We start from the raw sequence: 19,762 nt of genomic DNA, 5'->3' as shown, positions 1-19,762 counted from the left end.
CCCCGGCCGTGTAGTGTATATACCCCTTACATATATACCATCCATCCTGTATGTGCTGTATAGTAGTCAGCATCGGCCTTGTGGTGTATATACTCCTTACATACTGTATACATCATCTATCCATAGTAGTCAGCACTGGCCTTGTGGTGTATATACCCCTTATATATATATACCATCCATCCTGTATATGCTCCATAGTATAACGCTTTGTCTATGTTTCCCGGCACTGAACACATTGCAATGCTTCTTCTTTCGCTCTGACATCTCATCTGCTTCACAGATATTGTGCGGCCGAAGGATTCTGGTTTATATAAAAGAAGAAGAGGAAGTTCTGTGGTTTTAGATAAATAATACTTAGCGCTCGGCCTCTAACATCCTTCTATAGAGAATATTCTGCTTTCTATCTGAATCTTGTAAAGTCGGGGAACGATTATTACCGACATTATCACAAATATCAACAAAATATTCCAGGATGATCCGGTGCGACATTGAATACAATCCTTCCTCATTTATCCAGGTCAAAGATCCCGGATGATAGAGCAGCCAACAGTGTGTACGTGGCCACTGGGCTCCCCTAGGGTCCGTTCACACTATGGAATTTTCAAAGAATTTTTAAGCAGAGTTCAACCTGTCCCATTGGTTCAAAAGGACACGTCAATGGGCGGATGGCGGAGTGTGTGAGACGTCCTAGGAAACCAATGGGACAGGTGGAAATTCGGTGGAAATTCTGCAGTGTGAATGGACCCTTAGTCATGGTTATGTTTATTATTATTATTATTATTATCATTACAACTATCCTCCGACTATAACCATGTATATACTGTATGATAGATAGATAGATAGATAGATAGATAGATAGATAGATAGATAGATAGATAATAGATAGATAGATAGATAGATAGATAGATAGATAGATAGGAGATAGATAGATAGATAGATAGATAGATAGATAGATAGATAGATAGATAGATAGGAGATAGATAGATAGATAGGAGATAGATAGGAGATAGATAGGAGATAGATAGATAGATAGATAGATAGATAGGAGATAGATAGATAGGAGATAGATAGATAGGAGATAGATAGATAGATAGATAGATAGATAGATAGATAGATAGATAGATAGATAGATAGGAGATAGATAGATAGGAGATAGATAGATAGGAGATAGATAGATAGGAGATAGATAGATAGATAGATAGATAGATAGATAGATAGGAGATAGATAGATAGATAGATAGATAGATAGATAGATAGATAGGAGATAGATAGATAGATAGATAGATAGATAGATAGATAGATAGGAGATAGATAGATAGGAGATAGATAGATAGGAGATAGATAGATAGATAGATAGGAGATAGATAGATAGATAGATAGATAGATAGATAGATAGAGAGATAGATAGATAGGAGATAGATAGATAGATAGATAGATAGATAGATAGATAGATAATAGATAGATAGATAGATAGATAGATAATAGATAGATAGATAGATAGATAGATAGATAGGAGATAGATAGATAGGAGATAGATAGATAGATAGATAGATAGATAGATAGATAGATAGATAGATAGATAATAGGGAAATAGATAGATAGATAGATAGATAGATAGATAGATAGATAGATAGAGAGATAGATAGGAGATAGATAGATGTCACATTACCCGGACACACATTAGAGTTGCTCTTAGACCGGAAGTGCAGTGAGGCAGCACGTGACCCGCTCGGCTTCTCAGCTTCCTCCATAGACCATGGCGCGGCTGGTTGCCCGGTGTGCGCTGCTGTTTCTGGCCTGTAGCGTCCTGCAGTGCGGCTGCTCCCTGCACACCAAGGGCTCCTTATCCCTGGACCAGATCACCTTCTACAAGGTAGCGGCACCGCATCCAGGACTCGCAGTGTGCATGCAGTCACAGGACAGGACTCGCCCATTGTCATGTACTGAGCTCATCCCATCCGCATCTCCCACTGACTGTACCGGGAACCTGCTGCAGCTGCCCGGGCCATGGCTACACACGGCTGTCACTGCTGCCAGGGCTGTCACGTCTCCTCATTCATTCATCAGTATTTTCTTCTGACTTATAAGTGCTGATTTAGCTATAGCATGTACACAAGGGGTTAATAGCCAGCCATCTATATAAATATATATATATTAAAGGGGTTGTTCACCAATTTTTTTTGGTAGATTTGTAATTTACTTCAATTAAAAAAAAATCTCTAGTCTTCCAATACTTATCAGCTGCCGTATGTCCTGCAGGAAGTGGTGTATTCCTTCTATTCTGACACAGTGCTCTCTGCTGCCACCTCTGTCCATGTCAGGAGCTGTCCAGAGCAGCAGAAAATCCCCATAGAAAACCTCTCCTGCTCTGGACAGTTCCTGACATGGACAGAGGTGGCAGCAGAGAGCACTGTGTCAGACTAGAGAGAATACACCACTTCCTGCAGGACATACAGCAGCTGATAAGTACTGGAAGACTGAAGATTTTTTTAATTGAAGTAAATTACAAATCTCTGGCACCAGTTGATTAAAAAGAAAAAAAAATGGTGAACAACCCCTTTAATAGGCATCCATCTATCCATGCCATAGTATGTGACCTGTCAGCATCGGGCAGGGGGGGCTCCTGACTATCCTATGTGCGGGTGATTCCCCCCTCCTGGTCGCAGCCGTTGTGGACGCTCGGCTCCTACATTTATTATTATTACAGGACTCGCGGCTCCTGCAGGGCTTACCTCTATGTCTTTCCTATATGTCGGCGGACGTTCTTTCCCCCCGCTGCAGCCGCACCAATAACACTTCTGGTATTTCAGATATTTGTTCTTAATAAAAATCATGTCCGCCCCGGGCTGAGGATTAGGGGTCGGCCTGGTCCACCTGGATGTGGCGTCTGGTGACTACACGCCGGCCTGATATAAGAGGATTACCCCCGGTATGGAGGGCCTCTTACCATCAGGCCGTATTCACATGGGGCAGATTAGTGGCAGACGTCTGTGATTGCTCCATGAATATACATCCCTGTGTATATACCCCATCCAGATGTTAGTGCTGTATACTCCTTATATATACTGTGTATACCTCCTCTTATGGGGAATATCCCTTTTATCTTGTACTGAATGGAAATGGGACGAGAACAAAGGGGACAAATCCCAGTCGGCCCGAGTTACCCGGCGACTACAGCGACAAACGCTGCAAACAGGAGTTTTTGTGCCATTTTCATTAGTATTTTGTTGCACTTTTTCTATGTGGGGGGGGGGGGTTCCTTGTAGTTTTGACCTTTTTCCAGATTTTTCCAATGGGCTTTGCCTTAGGACTTAAAGGGGTACTCCAGCCAGCTTACTTCCTGAGTCACGTTGCCACCAGAAGCATGGTGTCACGGCACTGCTGCCTTTCATGATGCCATGCTTCTGGTGGAAGTAAGCTGGCCCGGAGTGCCCCTACACCGGAAATTACTGAGAAATGTCATGTTATAGATCTAATAAATTCCCCAAAAAAAGCCAAAGGTCAGAGTAGTGTTTTAGTACACACTTTTCTTTTTTTAGGGTTTGTACTTTCTCAAGTCCTTAAAGGGGTTTTCCAGTGTTTTTTTTTTCCACTTTTTTTTTTCATTTAATATCAGAAAGTTATATAGATTTGTAAATTACTTCTATTTAAATATCTCCAGTCTTCCAGTACTTATCAGCTGCTGTATGTCCTGCAGGAAGTGGCGTATTCTCTCCAGTCTGACACAGTGCTCTCTGCTGCCATCTCTGTCCATGTCAGGAACTGTCCGGAGAAGGAGAGGTTTTCTATGGGGATTTGCTGCTGCTCTGGACAGTTCCTGCCATGGACAGAGGTGGCAGCAGAGAGCACTGTGTCAGACTGGAGAGAATACAACACTTCCTGCAGGACATACAGCAGCTGATAAGTACTGGAAGACTAGAGATTTCTAGACAGAACTAAATTACGCATTTGTATAACCTTCTTACACCAGTTGATTTGAAAGAAAGAAAAAAATTGCCGGGTCATTTCCGAGTCAACACAATGGAAATAAAAAAAAAAAATCAACACATTAAAAACCACATAATTTGTGCCAAACAAACAAAAAAAACATAAAGATTTATGGAACACAAAATCCCTCAAACTGGTAGAAAAAAGTACACAAAGCCCCATACTATAACACAGTACGCTTATGGTGTCTCCTATCCCTCTGTGTTGTAGATTGACCTACAGCTGACGTCCAACTGTATTTTTTATCATTTTTTTCTCCCCAAAATACCGCAATCCGTTCCCATAAGTAAAGCCGTGCTATAGATTGCTGTACAGAGGGATCACTAGATCTATAATATCCTCAGAGTAGTGTATATTCTCCCAGATCTCAGGTTTATGGTCCTGGTTAATGATTATATCCGGTGTATGGTACATATTGCAGGAGGCCGTGTGCTGCTGTGACCTGTGGACGTTGGCGGACGTCTTGTGGTTGGGGTGTTGACCGCTCTTTGGTCTGATCTCTCTATAAAAACCATCCGATTGCATTGTTGGTGTAGGGGCCCCTGGAGGACGGGTTATAGATACGGCAGCTTAGCACAAGTGTCGTGATCGTCGTCCGCAGAAGAGACGTCCCACCTGTCCGGTCTGTAAGATGTTTTGTAACGTTTTATTTTTTTTATACTGCTCTGAAATAAAGTGAAAAGGTTTTGACATTAGTTTTCATTTAGCGCATACAGCTCCGGAGCACACCATACACGCTGTTAGGCTAGGTTCACACGGCGTTTTTGCAATCCTTTTTTTTCATCCGTTTTTTGCAAAAAACTGATGCATTTGTGTGCATCCGTTTTGATCCGTTTTTCCATTAACTTCCATTGTAAAAAGAACGGATCAAAACAGATCTGTTTTTTTTTTAACGGACACAAAAGGAGGGTCAGCTACATTTTTGTGTCCGTCAAAAAAAACGGATCCGTTTTGATCTGGGTTTTTTTGCAAAAAACGGATGAAAACAACGTGCCCGAGACTGATTATTCAGCATCTGATTCCCCGGGGCTGCAGAAGTTGGATACAGCTCTAGGGCGTCCTGGTGGATACAGCCTAAGGGTCCTATTACACGGACCGATCATTTTAGTAATTGAGCGCCAATCTGCTAGATCAACGCTTGTATACTGGGCCCGATAATCGGCCAGTAAGGGCTGCATGGACATCCCTAGCCCAAACACCTGACACTTTACCTTTCCCTGCGCTCGGTCTTCTCTCCTCCTGCTCAGTAATTTTCAACCAAAACCAGGAGTGGATTGAATACACAGAAAGGCTCTGTTCACACACTGCTGAAATTGAGTGGATGGCCGCCATTTAATGGCAGATAATTAGCATTATTTTAAAATAACTTTTTTTGAAATAGCGGCCGTTATTTGCTATTAAATGGCCGGCATCCACTACCTTTCAGCAGTGTGTGAGCAGAGCCTTTCTGTGTATTCAATCCACTCCTGGTTTTGGTTGCAAAATACTGACCATAATACTGTGTGTGAACGTAGCCTTAGACTGTACCCAAGTTTTTCCAAACTTTCTAGGGCTGCATCCAACTACTTCATCCAGCAAAATTAAATGCGGCCCGATAAAACTCCAGCACGCTCCAGTTGCGCTCATCTCCACCCGCTGTATAACAGACCCAGATATCGGCGCTCTTGTTGATGATGCATTAGATCTCCTAGAGATCGTTCTATATGGAATATCACAGCATGAAACTAACGCATTTCAAACACCGCAATGTGTCCTTAGCGATAGAACTGTACGTGATTCAGCTCGCTTCCCCAGCGCATCGGACTGTGTAATACCGCCTAAAGATTGGGGTTGGTGCAAAAGACTAAAATCACTAGAGCTGCACTGGATACATATACAAGTATATAGACAGACACTACTGCTGCTGGAATAGTGAGGATATATAGGAGATCATTCATTGTATACAGGATATCATGCATAGTATATAGGATATCATACATTGTATATAGGATATCACACATTGTATATATGATATCAGTCACTGTATATAGGATATCATACACTATATAGGATATCATACACTGTATATAGGATATCACTCATTGTATATAGGATATCACACATTGTATATAGGATATCACACATTGTATATAGGATATCACTCATTGTATATATGATATCAGTCACTGTATATAGGATATCATACACTGTATATAGGATATCACTCATTGTATATAGGATATCATGCACTGTATATAGGATATCACTCATTGTATATAGGATATCATACACTATATAGGATATCACTCATTGTATATAGGATATCACTCACTGTATATAGGATATCATACACTGTATATAGGATATCACTCATTGTATATAGGATATCACTCACTGTATATAATATATCACTCATTGTATATAGGATATACACTATATAGGATATCATGCATTGTATATAGGATATCATGCATTGTATATAGGATATCATTCATTGTACATAGGATATCACTCATTGTAAATAGGATATACATTGTATATAGGTTATCACTCATTGTATAGAGGATATCATACATTGTATATAGGATATCACTCATTGTATATAGGAGATCATGCACTGTATATAGGATATCATGCATTGTATATAGGATATCATACATTGTATATAGGATATCACTCATTGTATATAGGATATCATGCATTGTATATAGGATATCACTCATTGTATATAGGATATCACTCATTGTATATAGGATATCATGCATTGTATATAGGATATCATACACTGTATATAGGATATCATTCATTGTACATAGGATATCACTCATTGTATATAGGATATCATGCATTGTATATAGGATATCATGCATTGTACATAGGATATCACACATTGTATATAGGATATCATGCATTGTATATAGGATATCACTCATTGTATATAGGATATCATGCATTGTACATAGGATATCACTCATTGTATATAGGATATCATGCATTGTATATAGGATATCATGCATTGTATATAGGATATCAATCATTGTATATAGGATATCATGCACTGTATATAGGATATCATGCATTGTATATAGGATATCACACATTGTATATAGGATATCATACACTGTATATAGGATATCACACATTGTACATAGGATATCACACATTGTACATAGGATATCACACATTGTACATAGGATATCATTCATTGTATATAGGATATCATTCATTGTATATAGGATATCATTCATTGTACATAGGATATCACACATTGTATATAGGATATCACTCATTGTATATAGGATATCATACACTGTATATAGGATATCACTCATTGTATATAGGATATCACTCATTGTATATAGGATATCACTCATTGTATATAGGATATCATACACTGTATATAGGATATCACTCATTGTATATATGATATCATGCACTGTATATAGGATATCACTCATTGTATATAGGATATCATACACTATATAGGATATCACTCATTGTACATAGGATATCACTCATTGTATATAGGATATCATGCATTGTATATAGGATATCATGCATTGTATATAGGATATCATGCATTGTATATAGGATATCATGCATTGTATATAGGATATCACTCATTGTGCAGGATATCTCTATCTATTTGGGCAGACGTCATCCGTGCATCACTGGATTTAGCAGAAGCCGTATATTTCTGACTGATAATTATTTCTACATATTATACACTATAGCAATTCCTTTATGTGTTCAGCATTCTCCTGACCAGTAGCGTTATTATAATATACTGGTGTATATATATATTTATGTTGTATATCATTGGTTTGCTATAGCCATTCTGCTCGGTGCACATACTCTTTTATATACTCCATCATGCGTACTATTGATTAGGTATAGCTCCTTTATATGATATCGTCATGTTGTATCACATGTTATCAATCATGGAGAGTTTCCGTTTTCCCTGGAAAACTGAAGAAATAAGAATATATCACATGAGGTTCACGAAGTCTCCATTTCTATGACCCCGATTCCTGTCGTTTTCCAGTCTGAATCTTTTACCTTTCTATGTTTCCATCTTGTTCCTCTCTAAGGGTGCGTGCACACTATGGAACTGCCACGTATAACCTGCGGCGTCTTCCGCCGCTCGTACCCGCACACAGCGGCGCGCATTTCCACCAAAAGAATTGACATGTCACTTCTTTTGGCGGAAGGCATAATCCGCCCGTGCATAGAATAGTGTCTATGGCGCGGGCGGAAATGCGCGCCGCCACATGCGGGTACGAGCGACGGAATACGCCGCGGGTTATACGTGGCAATTCTGTAGTGTGCACACCCTTAAACCCGAAATCAGTGCCAGATCTGTCCTCTCTATGTACTATGTGCATTTTATATTTAATGTTTGTGTGTGTGTATATATATATATATATATATATATATATTCTAGAATCATCTATAAGGACATATTGTGGTGGCCGACACGCGTCGGTTTCATGCTTTCATAATCAATAAAGAATTATTTCTAGGAGCCGGAGAATGTTATCTTCTTTTTACATGTGATATACAGACTATAAGCACCACCTCTCAGATCTGTCACCCTCCCCGCTTGTTGCTAAGGTGGTAATAGATGTTAGAAGTACAAGTAGTCTGTAGTCTGTTACCATGGAGATCCACTGCCATGCAAGGGAGCTGTAGATTATAAAATAGTGCCGAGGATCGGTGCCAACCCATTTAATACTGTCAGTTTCCAGATTACAAGCAGCAATGTATACTTACCACCTGTGCTTCTTGTGATCTGGCCCCCCCCCCTCCCCTTCTGTCCTTGGTCTCTGTGTGCCTCTGTAACTTTGGGCCACGCCTCCTCCAGAATGCTTGACAGCCAGAGGAGGCGGTGCCTGAAGTTACTGCTGGTGGCCGAAGGACTGGAGAGTTGGATGCCTGGTCACAAGCAATGTGGATGGTAAGTATACACTACTGCTTGTGATCTGGAAACTGACTCCATTAGAATCAATGGCGCATTGTCACAGAGGGGAGGGACAATCATTACACTGGGGGTTGGTGGGCCCGCCTCATGTGCTTCAGTCTGAGCCGGTGTGTAGGGGGGGGGACGGTTCTAAAAAGGGACCTAGGCATCGGCATCTCGGCACCGCCACAGGTCTTTTCATGTAAAACCTTAAAGTGATGTACTTGATGGTAGGACACATAACTGAGACACCATAACTCCTTATGCAGCGACAGAGACAAATGTGTAATAAAGATGTCCCCTGAGTCTGGATGGTGAACACAAACCTGATGGATCAAACATTGGTCATCCAGAGCCCATTCCTGCCCTCATCCCTCACCCAACCACTGCTAAACACTACCAACAAGTAGCTTCTGAGAGGGGTTTACTTCCTCATGTAGTAAGACCCAGTGATCACCCCTGGAATCATTTATCTGCCTGACACAGTCGTATTTAAGAATAAATAATCGGAAAACAAAGCGGGCAAGAATTCACACCTTGAGGATTTCCTGTAAATATGGCGTTTTACCTTTAATTGCAGGTCATTCCGAAGATGAAGTTTGTGTTGGTGAAGTTTGATACTCAGTATCCGTATGGGGAGAAGCAGGACGAGTTCAAGCAGCTGGCGGAAAGTTCCTCATCCAGTAAGGAGCTCCTGGTGGCCGACGTCGGGATCTCAGGTAGGGGGGGGTGTCACGTCCCATAGGGGAGAAGGGGATCGGGTTCAGAGGAATAACTCTTGCTGAGCGGCCATCACTGCTGAGATGGGTTCATCCATAGAAGTGCGGCATTTATTGCTGTGGCGGGAAAGGGAGGGGACCCAGAGTCACAGCAGGACAACACCGGGGGAGCGCAGAGAGGTAAGTATAAAATCTTTAATATTTTTTATATACCGATGCCGGAGTACCCCTTTAAAGGGAGCTGAGGATGGAGGTATTTTTCTTACCTTGATCCTCAGCGTTGTATTCAGGATATTAGTACTTTATTTCATATGTAAATAAAAGGTTTTGGTGCACTGGGGGCGGGACTACTGCACTCATCCGCCCCTGATGGCCCACCCACATTTATTAATGAGTGGCCAGAATGATGCCCCGACAAGGCACCACTCCAATATTAATTAAAAGGGCCTCAGTAATATTCTGAAAATGGCGCCAAGAATGAAGGTAAGAAAGTAGTTTGCACAATCTGTGATCTATCTGATCTGGATCTAAGGTATAAGTGTCCCTGTAAGCTCTGCTGAGAAATCTATTTTCTGGAAATATAAAATTAAAGGGACAACTGGGCCTTTTTATTCTATTTGCTAATAGTGTGTACATGTATACTGTATATCTACTGTGTTTCCCCCGAAAATAACACTGTGTCTTACACTGTGCTAGGTCTTATTTTTAGGGGATGTCACATGTACACCAGGGACAGATTGTACGGTATGGCAGCTTCTGGCCACCAGGGGGAGCTCACCACACCACACTTGTACAGCACAGCAGGGACAGCATACAGTATGGTGGCTTCCAGCCACCAAAGGGAGCTCACCACAGCACACCAGGGACAGAGCATACAGTATGGTGGCTGCCAGCCACCAGGAAGAGCACACTTGTACAGCACAGCAGGGACAGCGTACGATATGGCAACTTCCAGCCACCAGGTAGAGCTCACCACAGCACACTTGTACAGTACAGCAGGGACAGCGTACGATATGGCAACTTCTAGCCACCAGGGAGAGCTCATCACAGCACACTTGTACAGCACAGCAGGGACATCGTACAGTATGGCAACTTCCTGCCACCAGGGGATGCTCACCACAGCACACACAGCACAGCAGGGACAGTGTACAGTATGGACGGGATAACGGCAAACTGTATGCAGCTCTTTATCTGGCGCTAGGGGACAACAGGGATGGCGGCAGAAACTTTGATACCTTACCTGCATATTTACAAGTGACAGCCACAGAAGGGAACATCAGGGTTCATGGCAGATGACGGTCTTCATGTCCTGCATGCAGCTGGTCTGCAACGGACGGTGAAAGTAGAGTACAATGTTGGCAGGCTAAAAAGAATCCCAGCTGCATGCCCTGGTGTTCTGTTTGGCGGGCATGCTTTAATGCTGGGTCTTTCAGCAAAACCTCTACTAGCTCTTATTTTCAGGGAAACAGGGTGTGTGTGTATATGTGTATATATATATATATATATATATATATATATTTATATACACATATACATTGCTGATCCTTCAGCAACAGGAATGGTAGCCGCCGCTAGTCCAGAAGGAATAACAGAGCAATAATTCTAAGTATAGATCCTCCGGCGTTATTATTTAATGAGAAATATAAGTATTTGTGTCAGACGGGTCAGGAGAGGCCACAATTGTGTAAACCCAAACCTCAGCCAGTGATCCAGTGATAGATTGATATTTCCCATCATACATACGGGCCATTAGTATTGTGTTGTTTTTGTACCTGTAGATGGAATGTCGGCCAGACGGAGCTGTGATATAACCGCGCCAGCTGGACGCTCTGCCAGAGGCGTCTCTATCTACTTCCTTCTATTCATAGGAATCTGGCAACGCAAAGTCCGTGTGCTGCACCTCAAAGCTGCCGGCTCCCTGATGTTTGCTGTTGCTGTTAGGTTTTGGGGGTTTTTAGGACATTCGGATAAAGAAAAAAAAAAAATCACATTTTAACAAGTAATAAGTGACTATTATCAGTGATATACAAGATATAGCGCTTCCGGGATATTCCATAGTAAGGCCGGTTACACATTAACAAATCACCGGAAAACCCACCTGTGTTATCTATATAGGATAATATAGGAGAGACAATGGGATAACGGCTGACCAGAGTCAGAGGAGAGGTAGTATGGGAGCAGCGCCCCCTATCTGCTAGGTGCACCCCTCCTCTCACCCTGCCCTATCCTCAGCGCCTGTGCGGTATAACCACATAGATACTTCTAACCTGCTGATAGTTTCCCTTTAAGTTTTCATTGTATAGAGATAACACAGATCTTTTTTTTAGCAATTTGTTTTTTAAAGCTTGTGAAAGTGTTACAGTCTTATGGTGGGACTCCCTTCCATTTGCAAAAACTCACTTTTGAAATGCTTACATTAAAGAGGTACTCCAGAGGAACAAAAAATGGTTTCAGAAAGTTATACGGATTTGTAAATTAATTCTATTTAAAATTCTCCAGTCTTCCAGTACTTATCAGCTGCTGTATGTCCTACAGGAAGTGGTGTATTCTCCCCAGTCTGACACAGTGCTCTCTGCTGCCACCTCTGTCCATGTCAGGAACTGTCCAGAGCAGGAGAGGTTTTCTATAGGAATCTGCTGCTGCTCTGGACAGTTCCTGACATGGACAGAGGTGGCAGCAGAGAGCAGTGTGTTAGACTAGAGAGAATATACCACTTCCTGAAGGGCATACAGCAGCTGATAAGTACTGGAAGACTTGAGATTTTTAAATAGAATTAATTTACAAATCTATATAACTTTCTGACACCAGTTGATTTAAAAGAAATAATTTTTCTCCAGAGTACCTCTTTAACCTAATACAGGGGCATTTTTAATGTCTGTATCACGGCTGCAAGTCCCAGCCAACTGCAGGTCTGATGAGTAGAAATGACAGCTGTCACTCAGGATTATCAGACCTGCAGGCAGCCATAATATGGAAAACAATGCATCTACATGACCCTCCTGTCAATCCTGCCCGAGTGCATCGGTAAACAAGGAGGAATAGCAGGGGGTATCCCGAACCAGCAGGGGATGGCCGGTATCTCGGGTATATCAGCACTTTATGGCTGTTGGGAAGATCCTGAGCCGGCGCTGATGTGTTAGGGCCCTATTACATGGGCCGAATATCGTGCAAATTACCGTTATATTGTTCAAATTTAAACGATAATCATTTTGTGCAAATGCAGCAGCAATCAAATGAGCAATAAGAAATCGTTCATCGATCATTTGGCGTTATGACACCAAAATATCGTTAATCGCTCGCTGTAATTCTACATTGTTCCTTCATTCGCTGGGATCAGATGGCGTCACCGATCGTAGTAACTATGGTAACTAACGACTATCGTTCTGTGTAATATGGGGAACGATTTCAGGGTAGCGATTAACGATCTAATTTGCGATAGTTAAAAATCGCTTTGTCTAATAGGCCCCGTTTCCACAAGGGCTGAAGTTTTCCCATGAGACAATGTGGACGTCTCTTAATAGGATTATTACTGTCAGATGAACAAATACAATGGCGTCCTGGGCCCTGCGTTACGGCTTTAGGAGCGGGATGAGGGATATTGTACAGGACAGGAGAGATGATGGGTCCCCGTGCCGCAGACTCCTTACATAAGGGCCTCTCTTACTCTTTCTAGGAACTGACATGGAGTTTATGTAACTGGGGTGAGGTGAGGTCCCGCAGAGCCGGTCCGACATATAAACCAGTCGCGTGCGAAAGGGAAATGACAACTTGTTTACAGCTGGGAGATATTCTGACCTCGGCTTCAGGCTCTGTTCACACAGTCGCTCTGTCCTTGCTCCTGTCCTTAAAGGACTCGTATTGTATATGACAGAACCTGCTCTGATATGTTCTGTGTTGGATCTCAGGTCCGTCTGTCTTAGACTACAGCACGGGTGTCAAACTCGTGGCCCTCCAGCTGTTGCAAAACTACAATTCCCATCATGCCAAAGGCTGTCCAGGCATGATGGGAATTGTAGTTTTACTACAGCTAGAGGCAGTGGTGTAGCTACCATAGAGGCAGGGTAGGCAGTTGCTATGGGGCCCATACAAGAGGGGGGCCCAGGGGAGAAGGTAAGAGGGGTCTTCAGAACTTTGGGTCACTTACACACTGCAGTACATAAGGGGTTAAGCAGAAGGTAGTGTGCTCCTGCACCTATGTATTTACCAAGGACTCCTAGTGGACCCTTATAGGTAAAAACTGTGGACTGTCATAGCAAGCAGCCATTGGCTCTCTGCTCTGCCAGTCACTCTTGTGGCTGCAGCCAGGATTCTGCCACAATAGATTTTATTTTTTGGCCACATCATATATACAGTATATATATATATATGTATATATATATATATATGCGCAGTGCCTTGCGTTGTGTTGTGCGTAGGGGAGGGGGGCCGCTTAAAAGTTTTTGCTATGGTGCCCGGTGATTCCTAGCTACGCCCCTGGCTGGAGGGCCGGAGTTTGACACCTGTGGACTACACGATTCTGCCTGTACAACCATACAGCAGCCTCTTCCCTATGAATCCACCATCTTTATACCTTAGTGATCTCTCTCCACCTTCTCGCCGGCCACTAGTGTATCTGCCTGTATACCCAGCGGCCACTAGTGTATCTGCCTGTATACCCAGCGGCCACTAGTGTATCTGCCTGTATACCCAGCGGCCACTAGTGTATCTGCCTGTATACCCAGCGGCCATCAGTTATTGGTGAAGGGATGAGGATGAGGACTAGGAATCCGCTGTATACCGTGGCACAATAGACCTGTCAGCATAATACAAAGAGCCATGTTGTCAACTTGAAATGCGTCAGCTTGTACAGTTCCAGGGACATGGGAAAAGTGTGGATATAGAGGGGGATTTATTAAAGGGGTATTCCGCTCAGAAATAACTTTTATTATATTGCTGCCCAGACACAGAACATAACAAACAGAACTATTCTTCCTCTCTGTGCTCCTCCAGTGTCGTCCTACGCCATCTTTGCTCCCAGGCTGAATAATCCCACCTCACTGACCGAGACGGATTCATCTGACAGTGACCGCCCGCTCAGCCAATCACTGTCCACGGCACTGTCCCATTTCTTACAAATCAACTGGTTTCAGATCTATAAATTTGCTTCTATTTAAAAATCTCCAGTCTTCCAGTTCTTATCAGCTGCTGTATGTCCTGCAGGAAGTGGCGTATTCTCTCCAGTCTGACACAGTGCTCTCTGCTGCCACCTCTGTCCATGTCAGGAACTGTGCAGAGCAGAAAAGGTTTTCTATGGGGATTTTTTCCTGCTCTGGACAGTTCCTGACAAAGACAGAGGTGGCAGCAGAGAGCACTGTGTCAGACTGGAAAGAATATGCCATTTCCTGCAGGACATACAGCAGCTGATAAGTACCAGTAAAAGACACCTGGGGGGGGAGATTTATCAAACATGGTGTAAAGTGAAACTGGCTCAGTTGCCCCTAGCAGCCAATCAGATTCCACCTGTAAGGAATGAAATGGGGAATATGAGCCAGTTTCACTTTACACCAGTTTGATAATATCCCCCACACACACACTTGGTTTATATGTGGTGAAATATTTAGGTTTTATTAAAATAAAAAATAAAAACATTTTTTTTTTAATGCCATTTTTTTTTTTTTTTAACCATTGAGGGGGTTGTGAAAAAAGACTAAAACATGCATTGAAAGAAAAAAAGTTTGAATCTATTACATTTTGCTCAATATTTGATACATTTTGTGCAGTTGACACTGGTATAAGCCTATGTTCACACCTAGTATTTCCGTCAGTCCTTCAGTCAGTATTTTTTCACCCAAAACCAGCGGTAGGTTGAAAACACCGAAACTGGGCAAATCTTTCCATTATAGTTTTGCCCCGTCAGTTACTAACCGGCCTTTGTTTGAAAAAAAAAAAAAAAATACTGACAGAAATACTGACTAAAATCCTATGTGTGACCACAGCCTAAGGGGGAAAGTGAAGCTGCCACAAATGATAAATTCTCCACGTTATTGACAAGTGCTGGACTCCTCCTCGTTGCTTCTATCAGGCACCTTAGGCGTATCATCATACAATGTTGTTTTTTTTTTAAGGTAAAAATACGGCTGTATTTTCATTTATATTTTCATAATTATGGATGTAAATAATGATCGTGATTTTTTTTTTATGGCCATAATTATTAAAATACGGCTGTATTTTTGCCTCAAAATGACGTCCGAAAAAAAAAACAACTTTGTGTGACCCTAGTAGAGCAGACTGCTGTAACAAATCCGGAAACGTTGTCCGTTCTTATTGTGTATTGTCCCTTTATTCTTTTGCAGATTATGGAGATAAACTTAACATGGAGTTGGGGGAGCGATACAAGCTAGATAAGGAAAACTTCCCTCATTTTTATCTGTTCGTGAATGGTGACCTTGAAAGCCCAATCCCGTACACCGGCGTGATTAGGACCAGCGCCATCCAGCATTGGCTGAAGACTCACGGAGTCTACCTGGGCATGCCGGGGTGCCTGGAGGACTATGACATGCTAGCCGGAGAGTTCACCAAGTCTACCAATACAGAAGAGCGGAGCAGGTTCCTGATGGCGGCTCAGACCATGGCGGCCAATGTGGGCGAGCTGGAGAAACAGTCCGCCGAGCAATACATAAAGATCATGAGCAAAATCCTGGACCAAGGAGAGAACTTTGCCGTCAGCGAGTTTGAACGTATTACGAAACTGATCGAAACGAACAAGATGAGCGAATCCAAGAAGGAGGATCTACAGAAGAGGCTGAATATACTCAGCAGCTTCCAGACCAAACACCAAGACAGGGAGGAACTTTAGGAGCAGACACATCGGGCGACATTCATCAGAGCCTGTGCCCTGTGCCGACCGGTGAAAAGTTGCAAATTTTTGGCCAAAATTTTTTTAACTTTTCATTGGTCTATGCCAGGTGGGTAGGAAAGTGGCACCGCATTGCACTAAAGGGGGGTTGGCGTCCCTGTGCACTAAGTATATTAACATCTGTGCCCGTGCTGGAGGTATTAAGAAGTGTACGGAAAAAAAATTCAAAGCAGACGTGGACGGAATCTCAGATAAGAGCGACGTATAAAAGACGCCAATCTATTTATTCCGACAGTTCATGTTCCTGACACCACAAGTCATGGCCGCCTGTTCTTCCCATTGGTAGTCTCATCCGCTGCCCTGTGTTCTCTAGTTTATTAGGCACCAGGACCTACATCGGTTCTATTTTCCTACTGGTTCAGCTATATACTATTATATTCCATTAAATGGAATGTGTCATCAGAAAATGACTTATTGTGTATATGGTGTTATTATGTTAAACATATTTTTTAAGAATTTTTGGTGAAATTTTTCCTAATTTTCCATTTTTCTATTTATATTATAAAATAATCCTGATATCTTGCAGTTCTCATTCTCACCACTGGGGCTAAAACTAAGCTGAGACTTCCTGTTGTGTCTGTGGTGATAAGAGGAGGCTGCTGTAAAGTGATCTGTACAGCATTGCAGCATCATGTGATAGTAGATAGAGGAGACAATAGCAGATCCCTGTGGAATGACCTCTTCACAGGTCACAGAGCGTGCTCAGTAATGTCTCACATTCATCTCAAGGGGACAGAGTCTGTCTATTGTCATCTATGTCCATGAGTCTTGCTGTAAAGCATGTCACTAAATGCTGTTAAAAACAGCCCAGGCAATATGGCCGCCCCCCTACAATAAATAAAAATAGAAACATTACAATAAAAGAACAAGTTTTATTATATAATTCTAATCAGTAGAAGAAAATGTAGGTGACACATTCCCTTTAAAGGAAAAGTATACATGTATTTTTATTTTTTTTGCAGTAGGTGTCCCAAAAATTCAAAATCTCACCCCACCTTGATAATCGTTGGTAGATATCATACATGGTGCCTTATTAGAAGGTTGTCTGTAAATCCCTGTGAAAGTTTTGTGTGAATTTTCCAGTTACCTACATGTAAGAGTCTTGAAGTGTTCATCTCTTTGGCAGAAGTAAGTGTCTCCGGAGCCTAACTCCTACTAAATAACTGCATCTGGTTGGCCAGGAATGGGTTCCATTGTGGATAGAACTCTATAATATACTCTACTGTATAATGTTTTTGATATTTGGGATCACCTTTAAGTGGCCGCACTCCGTATCCTGGAGACTTCTGTCCTCCGTATTGCAGAAACCGCTGGGAAACAGAGAGGCAGAAACTGTTACCAAAACCGCAGGGAGCGCCGACCACCACGGGATTTGTGCAAATCCTATTTACTATAGTAGAACGTCTGCCCTCGAAACAAAGGGAGAGATAGAAGCCTGCTGGGTATGGATTAGGATTTATAGGAATCGATTGGAGTGAAGCAAGACGTAGCTGCCATGTCAGCCCCCTGTGGTCCCCCCCATTCTCCCAGACGTCTGGATTTCTCACAGGTTATTAGGTACCGTATGTGTTATTTATCTTCAACGGGCAAAAATATCAACCAGTATTATAGGATGGGAAGAAAGAAGAGTCCAGCTTTATAGTACTCCCTAGATAGATATTTACAGGGATTGGATTGGGATGGGTTGTCCTTAGATTCAGAGATTTAAAGATGTTACAAATATTTATTTAATTATTTTTATTTATTTTAAGGGGTCAGACTGGCTAAAAAAAAAAATAAGGCGTACTCACTTACTCATCTCACCCCTCCCCCACCTCTGCTCTTCTGACGCTCACCAGATCCCAGCTGATCCCTACTTCCTGGTCCGGTCTGGACACACAGGAAATTCCCGATCGTTCTGTTGTTGGCCACAGAGGTCAGTTGTCACCATATATATATTATATTATATATAAAATACTGATGCCACATAGTACCCAATATCTTACCTTTGCGTTTGTATTGTCTCTAGTACCGTCATCCTGCAGTATTTATTACAGTCTATGGCGGACTGCGACAGCAATTGGCGCCTGCTCTCTGGTGGCTGTGTAGCTGACAGGGTGAGCGCGCTGAATCCCAATGCAGGGAGACCCCTGGGGAAGGTGGGATAGCAGAGGACTAGGGGGCCTATGGGGGACAGTCTGCAGGAGATGGACGGAACCGGTCATCCCCATTATTATATGTTATTTGTGTCATACACTATCCATAATATACAATGTATACTACACCAGGGATGGGCAGGGGCTGGGTATAGGTTGTATATAGATCTCACCTTACAGCAGAAACTGCCCACCTGGGAGGTAATAATATATTGGAGGCATCTATCGCTGGAGAATGGGGTCTATAGCTTATTCCTCTACATTCTACAAAGTATATAACATCTAATAATGCAGAAATGTACATGAGTTGTAAAGAATTTCAGAAAACAATCTGTAACATTATCACCTAGGTTTAAAGGGGTACTCTAGCAGGAAAAAAAAATCACATTAACTGATGTCAGAAAGTTATACAGATTTGTAATTTATTCCTATTTAAAAATCTCCAGTCTTCCAGTACTTACCAGCTGCTGTATGCACTGCAGGAAGTGGTGTATTCTTTCCAGTCCAATACAGTGCTCTCTGCTGCCACCTCTGTCCATGTCAGGAACTGTCCAGAGCAGCAGCAAATCCCCATAAAAAACCTCTCCTGCTCTGGACAGTTCCTGACATGGACAGAGGTGGCAGCAGAGAGCACTGTGTCAGACTGAAAAGAATACACCACTTCCTGCAGGACATACAGCAGCTGGAAGACTGGAGATTTTTAAATAGAAATAAATAACAAATCTATATAACTTTCTGACATCAGTTGATTTGAAAGAAAAAAAAATTTGACGGAGTACCCCTTTAATGGACAGTTTACATATCCATACAGCTGGCTGTAACCAGGTGCCTGTTCATCCATGAAAGACTGTTATACCTTGTCACGTTACGGAAAAGTTACTTAGTGTATGTGACTTCCTTGTTGTTAATCTCTTTGACTCCGCAGGGGTCAGCGACCTTTCAGTGTGTAACCAGTTGACCTTTGACCCCGTATACTCACGGTGTCAGATATTACGGAACTCTTTGTGGTCTCGTGTGTTTATCCTGATGGGAGATTGTGCAGTGATTGGCGACCTTGTATGTTTTGTGCTCCTGACCTATAAATCAA

General features: G+C 42.3%; 1 protein-coding gene across 3 annotated transcripts; it reads left to right on the top strand.

Annotated features, from left to right (window-relative positions):
• Positions 1–1,743: 1,743 nt before the first annotated feature.
• On the top strand, positions 1,744–19,209 carry ERP29 (endoplasmic reticulum protein 29). 3 transcript variants are annotated; one of them, XM_069963976.1, is made up of 3 exons: positions 1,744–1,873; positions 9,507–9,645; positions 15,978–19,209. In XM_069963976.1, exons 1-3 carry the CDS (start codon positions 1,757–1,759, stop codon positions 16,478–16,480), a joined length of 759 nt encoding a protein of 252 aa, XP_069820077.1. In that variant the 5' UTR covers positions 1,744–1,756; the 3' UTR covers positions 16,481–19,209. The 3 variants fall into 3 exon arrangements, with proteins under 3 accessions (XP_069820077.1, XP_069820079.1, XP_069820078.1); XM_069963978.1 differs by lacking the exon at positions 1,744–1,873 and adding an exon at positions 4,148–4,613; XM_069963977.1 differs by lacking the exon at positions 1,744–1,873 and adding an exon at positions 4,149–4,609.
• The last annotated feature ends 553 nt before the right edge of the window (positions 19,210–19,762 follow it).

This window comes from Dendropsophus ebraccatus, chromosome 3 (genome assembly GCF_027789765.1).
Source record: "Dendropsophus ebraccatus isolate aDenEbr1 chromosome 3, aDenEbr1.pat, whole genome shotgun sequence".
Classification (NCBI taxonomy): domain Eukaryota; kingdom Metazoa; phylum Chordata; class Amphibia; order Anura; family Hylidae; genus Dendropsophus; species Dendropsophus ebraccatus.
This window is presented reverse-complemented; position numbering and strand designations above follow the sequence as displayed.